This window comes from Ochotona curzoniae, unplaced genomic scaffold (genome assembly GCF_017591425.1).
Source record: "Ochotona curzoniae isolate NIBS_2020 unplaced genomic scaffold, NIBS_Ocur_1.0 contig_291, whole genome shotgun sequence".
Classification (NCBI taxonomy): domain Eukaryota; kingdom Metazoa; phylum Chordata; class Mammalia; order Lagomorpha; family Ochotonidae; genus Ochotona; species Ochotona curzoniae.
The window spans coordinates 14767653-14784712 of record NW_024465649.1 but is presented as its reverse complement, the minus strand read 5'-3'; the positions used below and the strand labels follow the sequence as shown (position 1 = coordinate 14784712).

The 17060-nt window shown below is 43.0% G+C and overlaps 1 protein-coding gene across 2 annotated transcripts in view; it reads right to left on the bottom strand.

The window, feature by feature from the left end:
• EPS15 (epidermal growth factor receptor pathway substrate 15) overlaps positions 1–17060 on the bottom strand; it is a 139515-nt gene that overhangs the window by 6863 nt on the left and 115592 nt on the right. For both annotated transcript variants that reach the window (XM_040978559.1, XM_040978560.1), the window contains exons 21-23: positions 10614–10683; positions 5523–5599; positions 1494–1656 (exon numbers count right to left, since the gene is read on the bottom strand). In XM_040978559.1, coding sequence (XP_040834493.1) covers positions 1494–1656; positions 5523–5599; positions 10614–10683 — 310 coding nt within the window. The remainder of the gene's footprint in view (positions 1–1493; positions 1657–5522; positions 5600–10613; positions 10684–17060) is intronic.

Genomic DNA, 17060 nt, shown 5'->3' with positions numbered 1-17060 from the left:
TACTTATTTTTCAACAGATAATTGACTATCATAAATAACTATATATGAAACTCTTTCTTTATATCATGTAAGGAAAAGAAATCTACCTAAGAGATATTTTAGGGAGGTTTGATAAGAATTATAATTCTTAAGTACTAAAACAAAAATTTTCCAAGGAATGCTCAAAAAGCGATGTGTACCAAATGTCTTTTCACATATTGACCTAACAACACACTAACATCTTGAGAGAATGCCTTTTAGTCACTTTTTATGAATAAAACAAAAAGTTCTGTTATGTATAGTTTTAAAACCACGCAGACTTCAAGAAAAAAAAAAAAAGCTATTGAGAACGTTTTTGGACTAAAAACAAAAAAATCATTATAAGCTGGATATCACTCAAAATGTTTAGGATCACAAGGGTTTGAATACTGGATTTTAGAATACTTTGCACATATATAATGAGATATTTTGGGGACAGGATCCATGACTAAACACAGTATTTATTTATGTTTTATATCTTACAACACAGAGCTTAAAGGTAATTTTATACCATATTTCTTTACACCGTATTTTTAATTTGCTTGTATTTTTTAAACTTTTATTTATGTGAAACGCAGAATAACAGAGACAGGGAGAAAGAACGATGATCTTCCACCCTTGGGTTCACGCCTTCAACACGGCTGGGGCTGGGCCAAGCAGAAGCAGAAGCCAGGAAGTCCCTCTGGGTCCCCCACGTGAGTGGCAGGAACCCAAGCACGTGGGCCATGCCTTGCCGCTTCCTAGGCTTAGCAGCAGGATCACAATCACGGTGCGTGCGATGTGGGTGCCCTAATGGCAGCTTGAGCTGAGGGGTCCCAACGCCTGGCCCGTGCTTGTATTTTGACTGTGTTCCAAATACAGTGGAATTTTTCCTTTGTGGTGCCCTGCTGGCACTCAGAAAATTGTGGATTTGGGAGCATTTTGGAGTTCAGATTTTCAGGTAGGAATATATTTAGCCCATGTTATAAAACAAAGCTTCTCAAGTGACATAAAATCATATTTTCCGCCAAGAAAATCAACACTGATTTAATCACTAATTGCTGAATTCTGGACATCAGATGGTCATAATTCATATTTTCACATTTTGGGATTTATGGAAGACAATATCTTATAGCAGAGAAAGGAACTTCAAATTAATTTTTTTCCTGTACTTTTAGTACTAGAAACTGCTGTTCAAATGATGAGCTCTTCAAAAGTTAGATATTTCACCTTTAAGTCTCCTTTTCCATTTGATTCTGACTGAAAAACAAACAAACAACTTTTTGCCAGAAAGGTAGTCCATAGCAATTATTCTTGCTGGCCTGAGACACATGATGAATTCTGCAGTGAGGTGAGAACAGATGAGAAAGGCAGGATTTTTTGTGTACCTGACTTACTTTAAGGCTATTTATATAAATATGTAAATAATGTCCACATAATACTTCTCAAAGAGAAAATGCATCTAACTAGTTTAGGGACAGAACCAATTCTCATACCAGGTGGTGGCGGGCAGGGTCTGGTTGGAGTCCCGATTTTTGGCGGCAGTGCTGGGGGTACTTCTTCATTTTTGACTGGTGTTTCCTCAAACACATTTTTTGTAATCACTACATTGCTGCCAGAGCCTAGTGTTGCTGAACTGAAAGGATCTTCATTGTTGACCTTTATTTAAAAAGAGAAGTTTATACATGGAATTACACAGAAACATATACACACACATTATACTCAGCTAACTGCATGATTATGCAGGATTTGGAAAGAATGATTACAGTACATAAGAGGTTATTTGCTTCAGTTCTGAGAACTGGTAGTTTAATTTTAAGACATTTAAAAAAACATATAATTTGGGAGCCGTTCCTTCCGGCGCGAACCATGCCGGATTCCCAGCCACAGCTTCCGCCGCTTGCGGCGGAGGCAGGGACGCCGGCATCCCCCTGGCCAGGGGGCAACTAAGCCCCCTCGCGAGTAAGTACCCGCGAGGGCTGGCGAGGGAGCTGGGGTTCAAAACCTGGCTCCCCTCTACCCCCGTCAGCTTTGGGCTGACGGCAGGGTAGGCTGGGCGGTTCGAATGTCCGGGCAGGGGCGGGGTTAAACTCCCATTGGGGGTGGCGCTTCATGGGAATGACCCTTCCGGTTGAGAGGCGGGGGCAGAGACCCAGGCCTTGGGCGGCCAGTGCACCAAGTGGTGCCAGGCTCTGCCTGCTGGCCGCCCAGCGGCGAGCTCTGGGGTTTTGAGGATATGAAATAGGTGCTCTGGGACACCCAAAAGTAAGACCAGCGGTAGTGTAGATGAGACACTAATTTCTGGTGATTCCCAGGAATCGGGACATGAAACCTTAATGAAAGTGCGGGACTGAGAGATGAATGTTCGGACTAAGCAAACCTTAGCCCACTAGTATGACTGGAACACAGGGTGCAACACAGGACATGCCCGGCTTGGATTTGGCTCCAACTGGTTCACATTAAGCACAAAGTTGAGCCACAGAGTCTAAGGCAGAGGTCATGACAGGTGGACGGGGCTGCGGCAGGGTCTGGATACAGCTATCCTCTCCCTTGGCACAAATGTGGATTGGGAAAAGAGGTACCGGGCCGGGCCAGACACTAACACGTTCTGGTGCTCTGGAGTACCAGGGTGGATGTGGGGCGGACTAGGCTAGGTCCCAACCTCAACTTAGCCATGTACAAGCCATATGGGGGCATGGATGACCATGGCCAAGCTGCAACACTCTACAGCAAGAACCAGAACGGGATGATGGCCAGTTAGGAAAGACCACTGTTCCTACAAGGACAAGAGGCGAACTGGCACATGGACCCACTGACATGCGCGAAACCTGGCACATGGAGGGGTTCTGATGGAGGAGCCCAGGCAACTCCTCTGGCAAGACACAGACCCTGCAGGTCAGCACAAGGAACTTGCAAGGCAACAGCCAAGAGGTCATTGAAAGTGTCCCACTGGCATGCATTTGGCTTGGGTCGGGGGCAGACCAGGCTGAATCTGTTCATGTCATCCACTGGTAAATCTGACCGCCAGAACAGAATGTGGGTCGAACCAGGTCCGGTCGTAACAAAAGTAACACGCAGGCTGGAATGCCAAGGTGAGGTAGCCTGAGCCGGATGCAGCCGCAGCACCCAACCAACACAAGTGAGAACCAGGAAGGGAGGCGGCAGAGCTGACAGGAGAAAAAGGGGAGGCTCCCTAGCTGAACAGCAAGTTACACTGAGGAGCGGGAGCGGGGTGGGGGGTAGACTAGACCAGGCAGGGACACAGCGCCTGTGCACCTCATGGGGACCAGATTGGGTGATAACCAGGCTAGGCTGACCAATCCCATTGGAGTAAGCTACAACCAGAGTTGGTGAGGGTTGTCGGGCTTAGTTGTAGCAACAGAAGGGTAACGGGGACAGACTGGGCTAGTATGCCATATATACTGGCAAGCCAGGGTAGGAGGTGGGCCTGGTTGAGGCTACTGTGGGCCGCCCTGACTGGGCTGCAACTCCTACTAGTTCGTGCGAGGGACAAATGCGTCCAGGGTGGAACCAGGCGGGACTGTAAGAAGACACGGGTGGAGACAGAACCGGCCCAGCAACTGCAGCCGCCAGCTGTCCGGGGCAGTGGACTGAGACGGACCCTATGCTACTAAAACAGCAGGAATCTGGACTGGGAATACCTCAAAATTTCTTCGAGGATCTTCCCATTCGAGACACCGGACTCGGAGTCCTAACCAGGGAAAGACAGGACAAATCAAGCAACAACCTCAGCCATCTGATGGCAGCAGAGACTGGGCAAATGGAGACCCTAGACGGGACTGTGTCAATCAACGAACTCTTCAATGACCACATCATGATTGGGGTGGCGAGACAGGCAACGACCCATGGATAGTGAACTATTGGAACCACTTGATCGAGTATCTCGAAGCGCACCCCACTCCCGGGACTTGGGGTGGGCGGGAGATTGGGTGGGGCTTCTTCCTCTATATCCCCCTTTAGACCTTGACCCTTTTTTACCCCAATTAAATTTGTAAGGATTGTCAAAATTAAATAAAAAAAAAAAAAAAAAAAGGTGAAAAAAAACCATATAATTTTACTTTAAAGGCAAAGTGAGAGAAGGAAAGGGAGAAACAGGGAGAGATCTTGCACTCATTGTTTCATTCCCCAAAGATGAAAACAGCCAGGTCTGGTCTAGGCTGACACCAGGAACCATGACCTCCACCCTGGCCTTCCACATAGGCTGCAGGGATCCAAGAACTTGGGCCAACCTCTGCTGCTTCCCAGGAACACTGCAGGATGGTGGAAGGAAATAGAGCTGCTAGAATTTCAACTGACACTCCTACAGGGGACCAAACCACAACTGACTGTGCTACAATATCAGTCTTGGGACAAGTTTTTTTTTTTTTTTTTTTTTCCAAAAACTGTTCTATAGCAATAGTGACTCTAATAGCATTACTTAGTAAGCACAATGGATCAAATCTTAAAAGGTCAATTTTGGATGGCAGATTTGTCAAGTTTCAGGCAATATTCAGTATAAAACTATCCAAGGTCCATTTTAAAGGGACTGTAGGGCTTACTGATTCTGTACTTCTTGATACTTAAATATGGGACAGATTAAATATTAATGCAAATAAAATGACATCTACACACACTATAAAGACAACGTGAAAGTTAATTTTTTAAAGTAAATTGATCTTGCAGAATTGGTTAAGAATTGAGGAGGGTTTCAAGACTGCCTTTTCAAATACACTGCGTAACAAAAGATGCATTTCTCAAAAACGGATCATTTCTATGGCGTTAGTTTTCTCTATACTCATGTTTCTCAACAGTGGCACTACTGCCAAACTGGGTTGGACGTAATTCCATATTGCAGGGAACAGGAGAGTGCAAAGTAGGATGTCTAATAGCATCCTTGGTCCCCATCCACTGGATGTGGGTGGTACTCCTTACCCAGCTGTGAAAACCAAAAATGCCTACTGACATTGCCAAATACTTTGTGGGGGCAAAACAACCACCAGTTAGAATCCAAAGAGAGAAACAGTTTGACACACAATCTAATCCTTCTCTCTTGACCTGAAACAATATTGGAGCTGGAAGATAAATAGTGGCTACTTAGTGCTGGTCTTTGTGCATTCATCATCTTAATTCTGACCCGAACAACCTCAGAATATCATGTTAAACAACCAACACAGAGAACACAGCATAAATACCCAGAGTTCACAGCCATAACCTCAACAGTAACAGGAGGGAAATACTCCAAAGGCGAGGAACATGTATAAAAAGACAACAATTTTAAATAAAGGCCTGTTGAGCAAACTTGTGAACAGAAATGGTAATTACTTTTATCATCACCACACACTATGGAAATGTATACCTACTTTAGCCATACGTGATTTGTCATTTCCTTCTGAAATCAACATTGCTTGTGATTTACTGAAATCAAATAGCAATGTCCCTAAAAGGGCTCTACTACTGAAAGGTGGAAATGCTTCTGTGGACGAAGCACAGTATATTTTCCATTCTTATTAAAAACTACCCATTACCTTTGACAATGTGCTGAAGTCAGCAAATTCTTCTCCAAATGATTCATTTCCAAAAACAGAGGCAAAGGGGTCTGTGGCTAAAACAAAGAAAATCGTTGTAACAGGACAGAAAGATATTGAATTGCATGTCCTCTCTCAGTTGACACTATTCAGATAGATGCAAAATATTACAGAGTGCACATTGATAGTCCCTTTGTATAAATCAACTGATTTTATCTTAAAAATGAACTAATTTTCACTTTATTTGTAGGGAAGAGAAAGAAAAAGAGAGGTCTTCTACCTGCTACTTCTTCTTCCCAGATGCTGACAACAGGTAGTCAGGGGGAGGCCAAATCCAAAAGCCTGGACCTCAATGCAGATCTCCCACATTGTGGCAGGGCCCTGAGCACTCAAGCCATCGCCTGCTACCTCCAAGGGTGCACACCAGCAGGAAGCTGGATCAGCAACAGTGGAACTGAGACCTGAATCAGGCACTTCAATATGGCATGCAGGTGTCCTAAGCAGAATCTTTACTGAGCCAAACGCCAGCCTAGAGCTAGTCACTGATTTAATTCAATATTTATTCTTGATTTGATTCAGGACCAAAAAACAGTGAACTAACTTTAAGTGTGTAAGGCTCCTATGTGTGCAAGAGCTCTTATAAATTTAATTTATTTGTAATAAAGACATTAAAAGGTTAAAAAAAAAAGTTGGGGAGAGACAGCAGGTGTTTGACCTGACAATTAAGGCTGCAGATTGGGACGGACAGAAATACCTACAGGAATGTCTAGGTTTGAATCTTATCTTTGTTCCCAACTGTGGCTTCCTGTTAACATGCACCTGGGAGTTGTATATATATGTGATGGAATATTACTCAGTGGAAACAAATATGAGTTCTTGTGTTTTGCAACAAAATGGATGCAACTGGAGACCATCATGTTTATTAAAATAACCGAGTCCCCAAAGACAAATATCACAAGTTTTCTTTTGCTTGATTGTCTAATACAGAGTACCAAAAATATGTAGAGTATATCAGCAAAACTGTGACAACTTAAGATCTGATTATTGCTTACAGCTCTTACCTATATTTCTTACGAAAAAGTGATTTTTCTTTGAATTTTTTAAAGACTTATTTTACTTTTATCTGAAAGTCAGATTTTACAGAAATAAAGAGGGACAGAGAAAGAGATCTTGCAGTTACTGGTTTATTCCCCAGAAGGCCATTATGGCTGAGCTGGGCTGGTACAAAACAGGCAGTGAGGAGCTTTTTCTGGGTATCTTATTTGGGTGCAGGATCCCAAGACTTGGTTCATCCTCCACTGCTTTCCCAGGCCTTAAGCAGAAAGATGGACTGGAAGTGGAGCAGCTTGGATACAACCAGCACCCATTTTGGATGCTGGCATTTACAAGTTGAGGCTTAGTCTGCTAAGCTGCCATGTCAGCCCCTGAAGAGTGATTTTTCTACTTACTACTTGTTCAATTCTTCATTTAGAAGAGTTAAGCTTGTAATTATAAAGAAAATTGAAAGTATGTTATTGTGACCAGATGCACATAGTTTTGGCTGGTGGGAGGGAGTGCAGCCTAGCCTCCCAAATCGGGAATTTCACCCCACCAGCTGCTTAAAAGTGACTGGCACCATGCTGGATTGGGCTGGGTACGCAAATGGGAGCTTCTACCCCACGAGCTGCACATAGCTTCGGCTGGTGGGAGGGAGTGCAGCGTAACTTCCTGACTCAGAAATCCTACCAAGCCAGCTGGTTAAATCTTGGGTCAGTTGGCCAGGGCAACAATGACACCGGACAAAGCCTTCTGGCCACCTAGTGAGGAGCTCTGGGAACTTGGGGTGTGGGCCTATAAGGGGCCTTGTGGTTGGCATAGGTGGGTGCACCTATGGACAAGAGGTGGACAAAGTCTACATGGGCCAAGGATCCACCAGTGTGTGCAACATCTACCAGTGGGAGGAGATCTGATAGAGGAGCTTGGGAAATTCCTTTGTCAGGACACAATCCTTGAAGATGAGCGCAAGAACTAAGGCAAGGAGCAGCCCAGACCAGGCCAGGTTACCACTGGCATACATGTGGGTCAGGCAGAATCAGTTCATAACATCCACTGGCAGTTCTAAGAACCAGGACAAGATGCAGGAGTGGCTGGGTTGTGCTACAACACCAGCCAGTTCACATATGGGCCAGGATTGGGGGCTGGCAGGCTGGGCTGCAGAATCTACCAGCACAAGCTGGAACTGGGACAGGCTCGATTGAGCCAGGCTGAAGCACTCAGGATGCTAAGGTGAGGTGAGCCATGACAGTTAGGGGAAGGTGGGTGCTGAGTCTGTGAGCCCCAGGGGTGGGAAGTTTGGCAGGGTCCAGGTTGCCTGGCCCAGGTCCTTGCCCCACCTGCAAGAAGGGTGCCGGGTCTGTGAGCCCTGGGGCCTGTGAGCCCTGGGGCCAGCGAGTCCAGTTGCCTGGTTAGAGCCCTTGGCCACCTGTGAGTACTGGTCCTCCTCAGTGGAAAAGATGGAGTAGTAGACAGCTGGCCCAGACCCAGTTAGAGGATATGGCAGCCCAGTGAGGCCTGTAGGGGATATCTATACCATCCCAGAAGGAGGGCAGAACAAATTGGACAACTACCCCAGCCAAACAATGACAACAATTATCTGGGCGAATGAGACTCTAAGGTTGACTATGTCAGCCAATGGACATTGAAAGGGTTCCCTCATCCTTGGATTGGCAAGATCAACAACATTTCAGAACTATCAAAACCACCTGGGTAGAACCCTGGGTCAACACTGAGTGGCTATTCTCTATCTGTGGGTACTGGAGCGGTTGGGAGGCTAGGTATGGCTTACCCTTTAGCCCTCCTTGCCCCATCCCCAAAACAAGGAGAAACATGAAATTTTGAAACAATGATCACACTTTCCCTACCCTTGATCCATCCCACTTTGATCAACTATGTTAAAATCATCCAAAATTTAAAAAAAAATTAAAAAAAAAAGAAAATATGTCATTGTAAAACTTAAAAGAAAGTAAGACAGAGGGAGAGTTGGGTGAGAATATCTTATACTCTTTAAAAAATATACACAAAATACATAAAATTTGTTACATTTCTGTACATTAAAGACTTCTTAAAAATACAATTATATTAGATATATTTGTCACAAATTCAAGTGAAAATGCCAAACAGTTGGATGTAAGGTTGGAGCTTAGGAAAGAGATGTGGCTAGAGACGAGATGTAAATCAGTGTATAAATAGTATTTGAAGCTATTAACGCTCATGAACATACATAAAGGAGTACAGAGAAGAGGTCCAGGAACAACTACATAGTATACCACCACATACAGATGTTTGAAGGGAAGAAGAGCAAGCATTAGAACAGACTGAGCAAGAATGACCTGAAGAGGCAGGTGAAAAACTAGACTTCATTTGAAAGTGATCCATTTCTTACTACACCTTTAATCCTGTGAAAACTGCTTCGTCTCTTCATACCTTGGTTTTGTCTGCATTATAAACAATATCAATCATCACATTTAGTTGTGAGAATTAAATGAAACCAAGTTTGGGAATGTGGTTAACACACTGACTGTTGGGACTTTCTAGGTGCTAATCAATAGTAGCTACAAAAAATCTTAGCTCCCCCTTAGGCTGTTACAGTCTTTTATTCTACTGCTTAACAGGAAATGTACTATAAACTAGAATTTGAAAAGACCAACAAAGGCATTAGCAACCTTTTACACAATCTACCCCTTCAGCTTAAGCCTGAATACGTCTTTACCTATAAAGCAGCCCTTGTCAGATGTCTGTTGGATTTTCCTTGAATATGTCCTAAATCCATCATGCCTCCACCTTTGTCATGTTGATCTTATTGCTTCCCATATTTACTGGTGAAAGTCATAGACTATTTGTTGAAGGCATATCACAAAAGCCATGTCCTGCATTGAAATTAGCACCATTTACCCTTCCCCTTTAAAAAGGATCTCCTCTTCCTTTTAAAAGATTATGTAGCAGAGGCTGAGAGGCTGAGAGAGAGGGCCAGAGGGGGAGGGAGAGTGAGAACGGGGAGGGAAAGTGAGAACAGAGAGGGAAGGAGAGAGAGAGAGAGACAGAGACAGATAGTATGAGAACAAGTACTAGATCCCATCTGCTGATTCACTTCCCAAATGCCTGTAAATTGCCAGGGGCTGAAGCTGGGTGCCAAGGATTCAGCAACTTGAGTCAGCATGGTTGCCTGCATGAACAGGAAGCTGAAATCAGGAACTGGATTCAAACCTTGGCACAACTACATAGCTTAGCCCGGATCCTAACAGGCGCCTTAACTGCCTGGTCCTTACTGGTCTTTTTCATAATTCTTAGTGTGACACAATCAGTCAATCTGCATAGTAAACAACTCGTTTACATTTTATATTCATCTGGAAAAATAAAGGACTTTTTGTCAGAATAATATTTAAGTACTTCATATTTGAGCTTTCCTCTTATTTCTTACTCTCCCACATAGTAACTGGGATGTTTGTAAATGAATAATGGGAAAAAAGCATTTATTGAAAAAACATTTTGATTCCATCTGAGCTGGATTTGAATCTTGGCTTTTCTTGGTTCAAATCCAGTAAAATACATAATCTTGAGTAAGTTAATTCATGTTCTGGTCCTCAGTTTCTTTATGTTTAAAATGGCAATATTACTTAAAGAACAAATAAAAAGTAAGAGATCATATCAAGCCTGAAGACCATGTCCTAGCATTTAGCTTTTTCTCTGCACTAGTAATGGAATTTGTAAAGCAAATATTACACTAATCGGTTTAATTCAGGCCAAGATTCCGAACAGTCAATGCTGACACTGAAGCTGTCAGGCATACTATCTTCTGTAAAGCAAAGACTTTTATTGGTTTCATTGATAATGAGCAGAGTACATACTGTAGTAAGATCTTTAACATGAATAAGATAATGAAGAAAGTGACACATAAATGCTTGTCACTATTAGTGACAGATAAAATTAGATGTAATTATTCAATCATTTAAAAGGCATAATTCAGAGCAAATATATTTGAAGACAGAAAATAACAGAAGCTGAAAGAAAAAAAGGTAATGTTTAACACTCAATGAAACTGGGTTTGTTCTTTACCTGAATCACTTGCTGCCACAACAACCGTTCCACCAGGAGCAAAAGGATCATTATGCTTCAGTGTTTCTACCTGAACAAGTCACAAAAATCTGTTACTCAGAGAAGCAACATTTCTTTTTCTGTTGTTTAAACATTTCTTTATACAAGGAGCAGAGATTTAGACAGCGGGAGAAAGATAGAGACAAGAGAGATCCATCCCCAAACGGGTCTGAAAGGCCAGGGTTGGGCCAGGACTGCAGCCAGGAGCCAGGAGCTTCATAAGGGTCTCCCACATGGGTGGCAGGTGCCAACAACTTGGGCATCTTCTGCTACTTTTCCAGGCACATCAGCAAGGATCTGTATCAGAAGTGGAGCAGTTGGGACATAAACCAGTGCCTATATGTGACGCTAGCAGCACAGAGAGAAACTTAAATTGCTATGCCACAGTATTGGTCACAGTTAACACCTTTTTATCACTGAAAAAGAAAAAACTTCCCTAAAACTTTTAGAAACCGGAATATTGAGAATAACTGTTTCCTTACTGATTTGCAATCCTAATAAACAGAATGACATGTGTTATTTTCAACCTTTTTTATTGTTAAATATAACGTCTATCCAGAAAAGTACATGAAACATACATACAGATTAACAAGGACCACGTTATCATACAGATGAACAGGAACACCTGTGTTATCATTTTCCAGGGAACTCCCCACACCTCAGAAGCCTTCATGTGCCCCTTCCAATCACAATCCCATGATCCTTTACGAGGAAATAGTTATCCTGCCTTAGGAGCATTCAATTCTGTTTTCTTCTTAATTTTGCAATGTATAAATAATAGATGGAAAAACTACTTTATTTTGAAATAATTCAGATATACACAGAGCTTCCACTCATCCTTTGCCAAGGATCTTCTGTTAGTGCCTCATGTAACCATAACACATTTACTATAACTACGTAATGAAGGGCTGGCACTGTGGTATAGCACATTAAGCCACCATTCCCAATGTCAGCACCCTGTGACAGAGTATCACTTTAAGTCCCAGCTGCTCTACTTCTGTGCCAGTTCTACCAGAAGATGGCCCAAACACTGGGGCACCTGCCACTCTTGTGACAATCTGGTTCCTCTTTTCGGCTTATCCCTTCTCCTCAGCCCAGTCCCAGCCACTGAAGCCATCTGGAAAATGAACCTGTTTCTGCATTTCTTTTTTCTGTCACCGTCTTTCAAATAACATAAGTAATTTTAAAAAATCCTACAGAATGAAGATCAGTATAAAACTGTAAACTACCAACTTCATTTGAATTACACTAGTTTTTTGTTATTGTCCTTTTTTTTAAAAAAAAAATTTTTAGTTTTATTATTGGAAAGTCAGATATTCAGAGAGATGACAGAGAGGACAATCTTCCGTTTGATGATTCACTACTCAAGTGTCCACAACGGCCAGAGCTGAGCTGATCTGAGGCCAGAGCCAGGAGGTTCCTCCAGGTCTCCCACATAGGTGCAGGGTCCCAAGGCTTTGGGCTGTCCTTGACTGTTTTCCCAGGCCACAAGCAGGGAGCTGGATGGGAAGTGGGGCGTTGGCACACAAACCTCTGTCCATATGGGATTCTGGTGCATGTAAGGTGAGGACTTTAGCCACTAGACTACTGTGCTGGACTTGTTACTGTCCTTTTTAAATGAATTCACCACTGTTCTTGATTGTCTTTATTTACCTACAACTAATTGATAAGCATGAGAACTAGAGCTGGGGGCATCAATGGCACCCATCGGCATATGTGAAGGCTGGGTCTGGAGGTGGGGCAGAGTGAACTAAACTGTAGCACCTATGGGAAGTGCACGAGAGCCAGATGGGCTGTGGGTTGGGAGTGGGTCTGGTGAGGGTTATTGAGTGTCGCCAACTAGGCTGAAGCACCCACTGGTAAGCATGAGGAACTGGTCTGTGGCAGGCTGGCTCACATAATGGACTGAATCTGACTCTGACTCTGCATTGGTTGGTGCACACAAGTCTGAGGTCACAACAGATGAGCATTCTTGGGGGACTCCTCAATAGGCTGCTGGACTCAGACCCTGGCCACAGTGAAAATCACAGGATGTGCAATCCAACCTTGGAATTCACGTATTGGGAATGGAGATGCACATGGGGGACATGACACCCAGCTCATTTAAACCAGCAAGGAATGTGGAGTACCTCATCAGAGGATGGAAAGCAGAGCAGGTTGGACAACTCTCTTGGCCATGTTTTGCAGCATGTGTCAGGATCTGCGGATGCACTAAGGTGGACTTTGCCAACCGATAGATCTTGGAAAGATTTTTTCTACAATGGAGCAGTGAAACTAACTTCTCAGAACTATCAAAACCACTCAAGTTAACACCCTTGGAACTCTTCCCCACACTGGGGTCTCTAAGGCACGGTGCCCTAGTGGCTAAAGTCCTCGCCTTGAACGCACCAGGATCCCATATGGGCACTGGTTCTAATCCTGGCAGCCCCACTTCCCATCCAGCTCCCTGCTTGTGGCCTGGAAAAGCAGTCGAGGATGGCCCATAGCCTTGGGACCCTGCACCCGTGCGGGAGACCTGGAGAAAGTTCCTGGATCCTGGCCTCAGATCAGCTCAGCTCTGGCCATTGTGGTCACTTGGGGAGTGAATCATTGGATGCAAGATCTTCCTCTCTATCTCTCCTCCTCTCTGTATATCTGACTTTGCAATAAAAATAATAAATACATCTTTTAAAATTTTAAAAAATTTATTTTAATCTGAAAGGTAGAGTTACAAAGAGGGAAGAAGTGAAAGAAAATGTTCCATCTACCGCTTCATTCTCCAAATGACAGCAACAGCCAGATCTGAGCAAGGCTGAAGCCAGGACCAGGAGTTTCTTCTCGGTCTCACAAGTGGGTACAGGTGCCCAAGCACTTGGGTCATCTTCTGTTGCTTTCCAAGGCACATTAGCACTGGTCCCTATTCTCTTACTTTTAAAAAATATACAATTTATTTATTTATTTGAGAGGCAGAGAGAAAAAAGCTAGCTCCTATCTATAGGTTCATATCCTAAATGTTTGCAAAAGCCTCCCACATAGAAATTCCGTATAGGTCTCCCTCATGGTTGGTAGGAACCCGATCACTTATACCACCACCACTGCCTCCAAAGGGGTACTTGGACTCTGATAAGGGCATTTTAGCTTCTGGACCAAACTATTACCTCAGATGTTATGTTTTTATTCCAGGATATTATGTCACCTTTAGGATGTATACTGTTCTATTAAATATTTCAATATTTACTATTAGGACATTTTAACACTTCCAGTTTCAAACTGCTGTGTTAAAAATATCAAATTGTAGCATTCTGCATTGTAGAGCACACAGAGAGAGAGAGAAACTCCTTGAATAGATACTGCTGTATTCAGTAACAACCAACAATAAGCAATTTTGAAGCCTGGGATCAAGTGCAAAACTAAGTGGCTATAATAGGTCAGTACTTTACCTGAAGCCATAGATTTTTTTTTTAAACTAGTGAACTGTCCTTCTATTTTGTAGTTTAGCTTCTACTTTTTTTTTTAAAAAATACTTATTTGAAAGGCAGAATTATAGAGAAAGAGGGACAAAGACGTCTTCTATCTTCTGGTTCACTCCCCAAATGGCTGTGATGATCAGGGCTGAATCAAGCCAAAACCAGAAACCAGGAGCTTCATCAGGATCTCCCACGTGGGTGCAGGGGTACAAGTACTTGGGTCATTTTACAGCTCCTTCCGCAGGTACATTAGCAGGGAGTAGGATTGAAAGTGGAGTAGCCAGGTCTTGAACCAGTGACCATTTGGGATGCCAGTATTGCTGGTAGCAGCTTTATGAGCTATACCACAACACTGGCCTCTATAGTTTAGCTTTTTAAATTTTATTTTATTTGAAAAGCACAGAGACAGAGATTGTCCATCTGCTGGTTCACTCACTGAATGCCCATAATACCTGAAACTGGGTTAGGTCAAAGCCTAGAAATCAACCTAGGTTTACCACATATGTGACAGGGAACTCAAGTTCTTGAGCCACCAACACCTGCTGCAGCCTCGTGTGCATTAGCAGGGAGCTGCAATTGCAGGTAGAGCCAGGACCTTCAACTCAGGTATTCTGCTATGGGATGCAGCAGGCCTAAACAGCACCTTAACCACTGCTCCAAATACCACCTTCTAATTTTCATTTGTAATCACAAACAAATTGTGTATTTAGGAAGATAAAGTAAATTTCTCTTTCTGGCACTATCCTCTTCTGAAGGGGGCCTGTTAAAAGAGTGAAAAGAATTTGTAAACACCCATACCCAACTTTGATTCCTGGTTATCAATAATGTACTCATAATAAGATCTATTTTCAATTAAGAAGGTAGATATTACAACTGAAATGCCAAATATACAGGGCTGGCATATTAAAACGCTTCCTTCAATGCTGGCATCCCTTATCAACACCAGATCGAATGTGCTGCTTTACTTCTGATCCAGCTCTCTGCTAATGTGCCTGGGAAGGCAGCAGAAAATGGCTGGAGTGCTAGGGATGCTGTCACACACTTGGGAGACCTGGATGAAGCATCTGGCTTTGGTCTGGCCCGTCCCTGATCAATGTGGCCATTTGGGAAGTGATTCAGCAGATAGAAGCTTGCTCTCCCTTTAACTCTGACTTTCCCAAAATTTAAAAAAAGCTTAAAAAATTATATCTACTGGAAAGGAAAGACATGTTTTCAAGTAGTAGAAAAAGACTTCTAAGATATATGGAAGCATATTCAGTAATTGCCAACCTAAAGTCTCACTTACTTTATTTGTAAGTAGCATAACAAAATGAACTTCATAGCATTATTGTGAAAATCAAATGAAGTCATATACAGAGTTAAGCACCATTCCTGGCCCACAGAAAAACATTACATATACACTGAAGCTGTTACACTGCGAATTTTTTTGCTGTTATTTTTAATGGAAATATTACAAGTTGCAAGTAAGAGCTTGTAATTCCTGTCAAAAATTAGGGAAGAGACCAGTATTGCGGCATAGGTTTGACTAAACCCATGATGCTGGCATCCCACGCTGGAGTGCCAGTTCAAGTCACAGCTATACCTTCTACATCCCGAGAAAGCACTGGAAGAAGGCCCACATTCCTGGGTCCCTGAAACCACTAGGGGAGAGCCATATGGAATTTCTTCTGGGTTTGTCTTGGCCCAGTTCTAGCCCTTGTAGCCATTTGGGGTGGGACTCAGTGATTGAAAGGCTTCTCTCCTTGTCTTTCCCTCTGCCACTGTGCCTTTCAAGTAAGAAAAAAATAATTAAGAAAAAAAAAAAAAAAGAAGAAGAAAGAAGACAATGTAGGTATGATAAATGGTAGAAAAAATTCACCAGAAGTTGACATCTGGCACAGTGACTGAGATGCCATCTGGCATGCCAGCATCTCACATTAATGTATGTGAATTTGGTCCTGCTCTACTCTAGATTCCAGCTTCCTGTCAGTCTGCACCCTGGGAGACGGCAGGTGATGGCTCATGTGGCTAGGTGTCTGCCTGTACATGTTTGAGACTGACATAGTCTCTGGCTTGGTCCAGCCCTGGCTGTTACAGGTATCTGGTGGTGGTGGTGGTAGGGTGAATCAGTGGATGGAAGACCTCTCTACCTTTCAGGTAAATAAATTACATAAAAGAATCTTACCCAGAGGAAGAACAGAAGGAATGTGCTATTTTTAAATTAGTAAGAGTTGATTTGACTTCCTCGTTCTTAAAATGAAAAGAATGGAGAACAAGAGGCTAGGCTAAGAAGGTGAGAAAAAAAAAAAAACCAAACAGGCTGTAGCCAACTTTAGAAAAATTTGGCAAATGCGCCCACATTGCACCCTAAGTGTTGTAGGAAAAAAGAGTATCCTGTGGCCTGTGGAAACCACAAATACTCACTTACAGAGGTACTTGTGTCTAGCTTTGCATCAATGGAAAATACCAGGTGATAGGCAAGTAGCTCTTTACCGAATACAGTAAGGGAGAAATTCTACAATACTGAGGCAGAATCAACTACTCTTTTAAGGAAGTTTTCTTAAAACATTTAAAAAAATATTTAATGTGAGCATCAGAGACAGAGAGAGTGCTCCCTTGTTGCTGGTTTATCATATGAAAGCTTGCTATATTCAGGGCTGGGTTAGAATGGAAATGAGAGGCCAGGAACTCAATCCAGGTCCCAACCTACCTGAGCCATTACCTGCTGCCTACTAGGCTGCACACTAGCAAGAGACTGATCAAGAATGGAGCCAGGGCTCGAACCCAGGCTATTATGTAGGCATCCTAAGTGGCATCTCAACCACTATATTAAAGGCCCACCCCTAAGAAAGTATTCTTAATTGCAAAGTATTAGAAGATGAGATTGTTTTCTCCAAATGCCTGTCAATCAACTACCCCTTTCTGAGTCTAATTTATAGATCTGAATCTGCTACTGCAAAAACAAAAGACTCCACAAAAATTA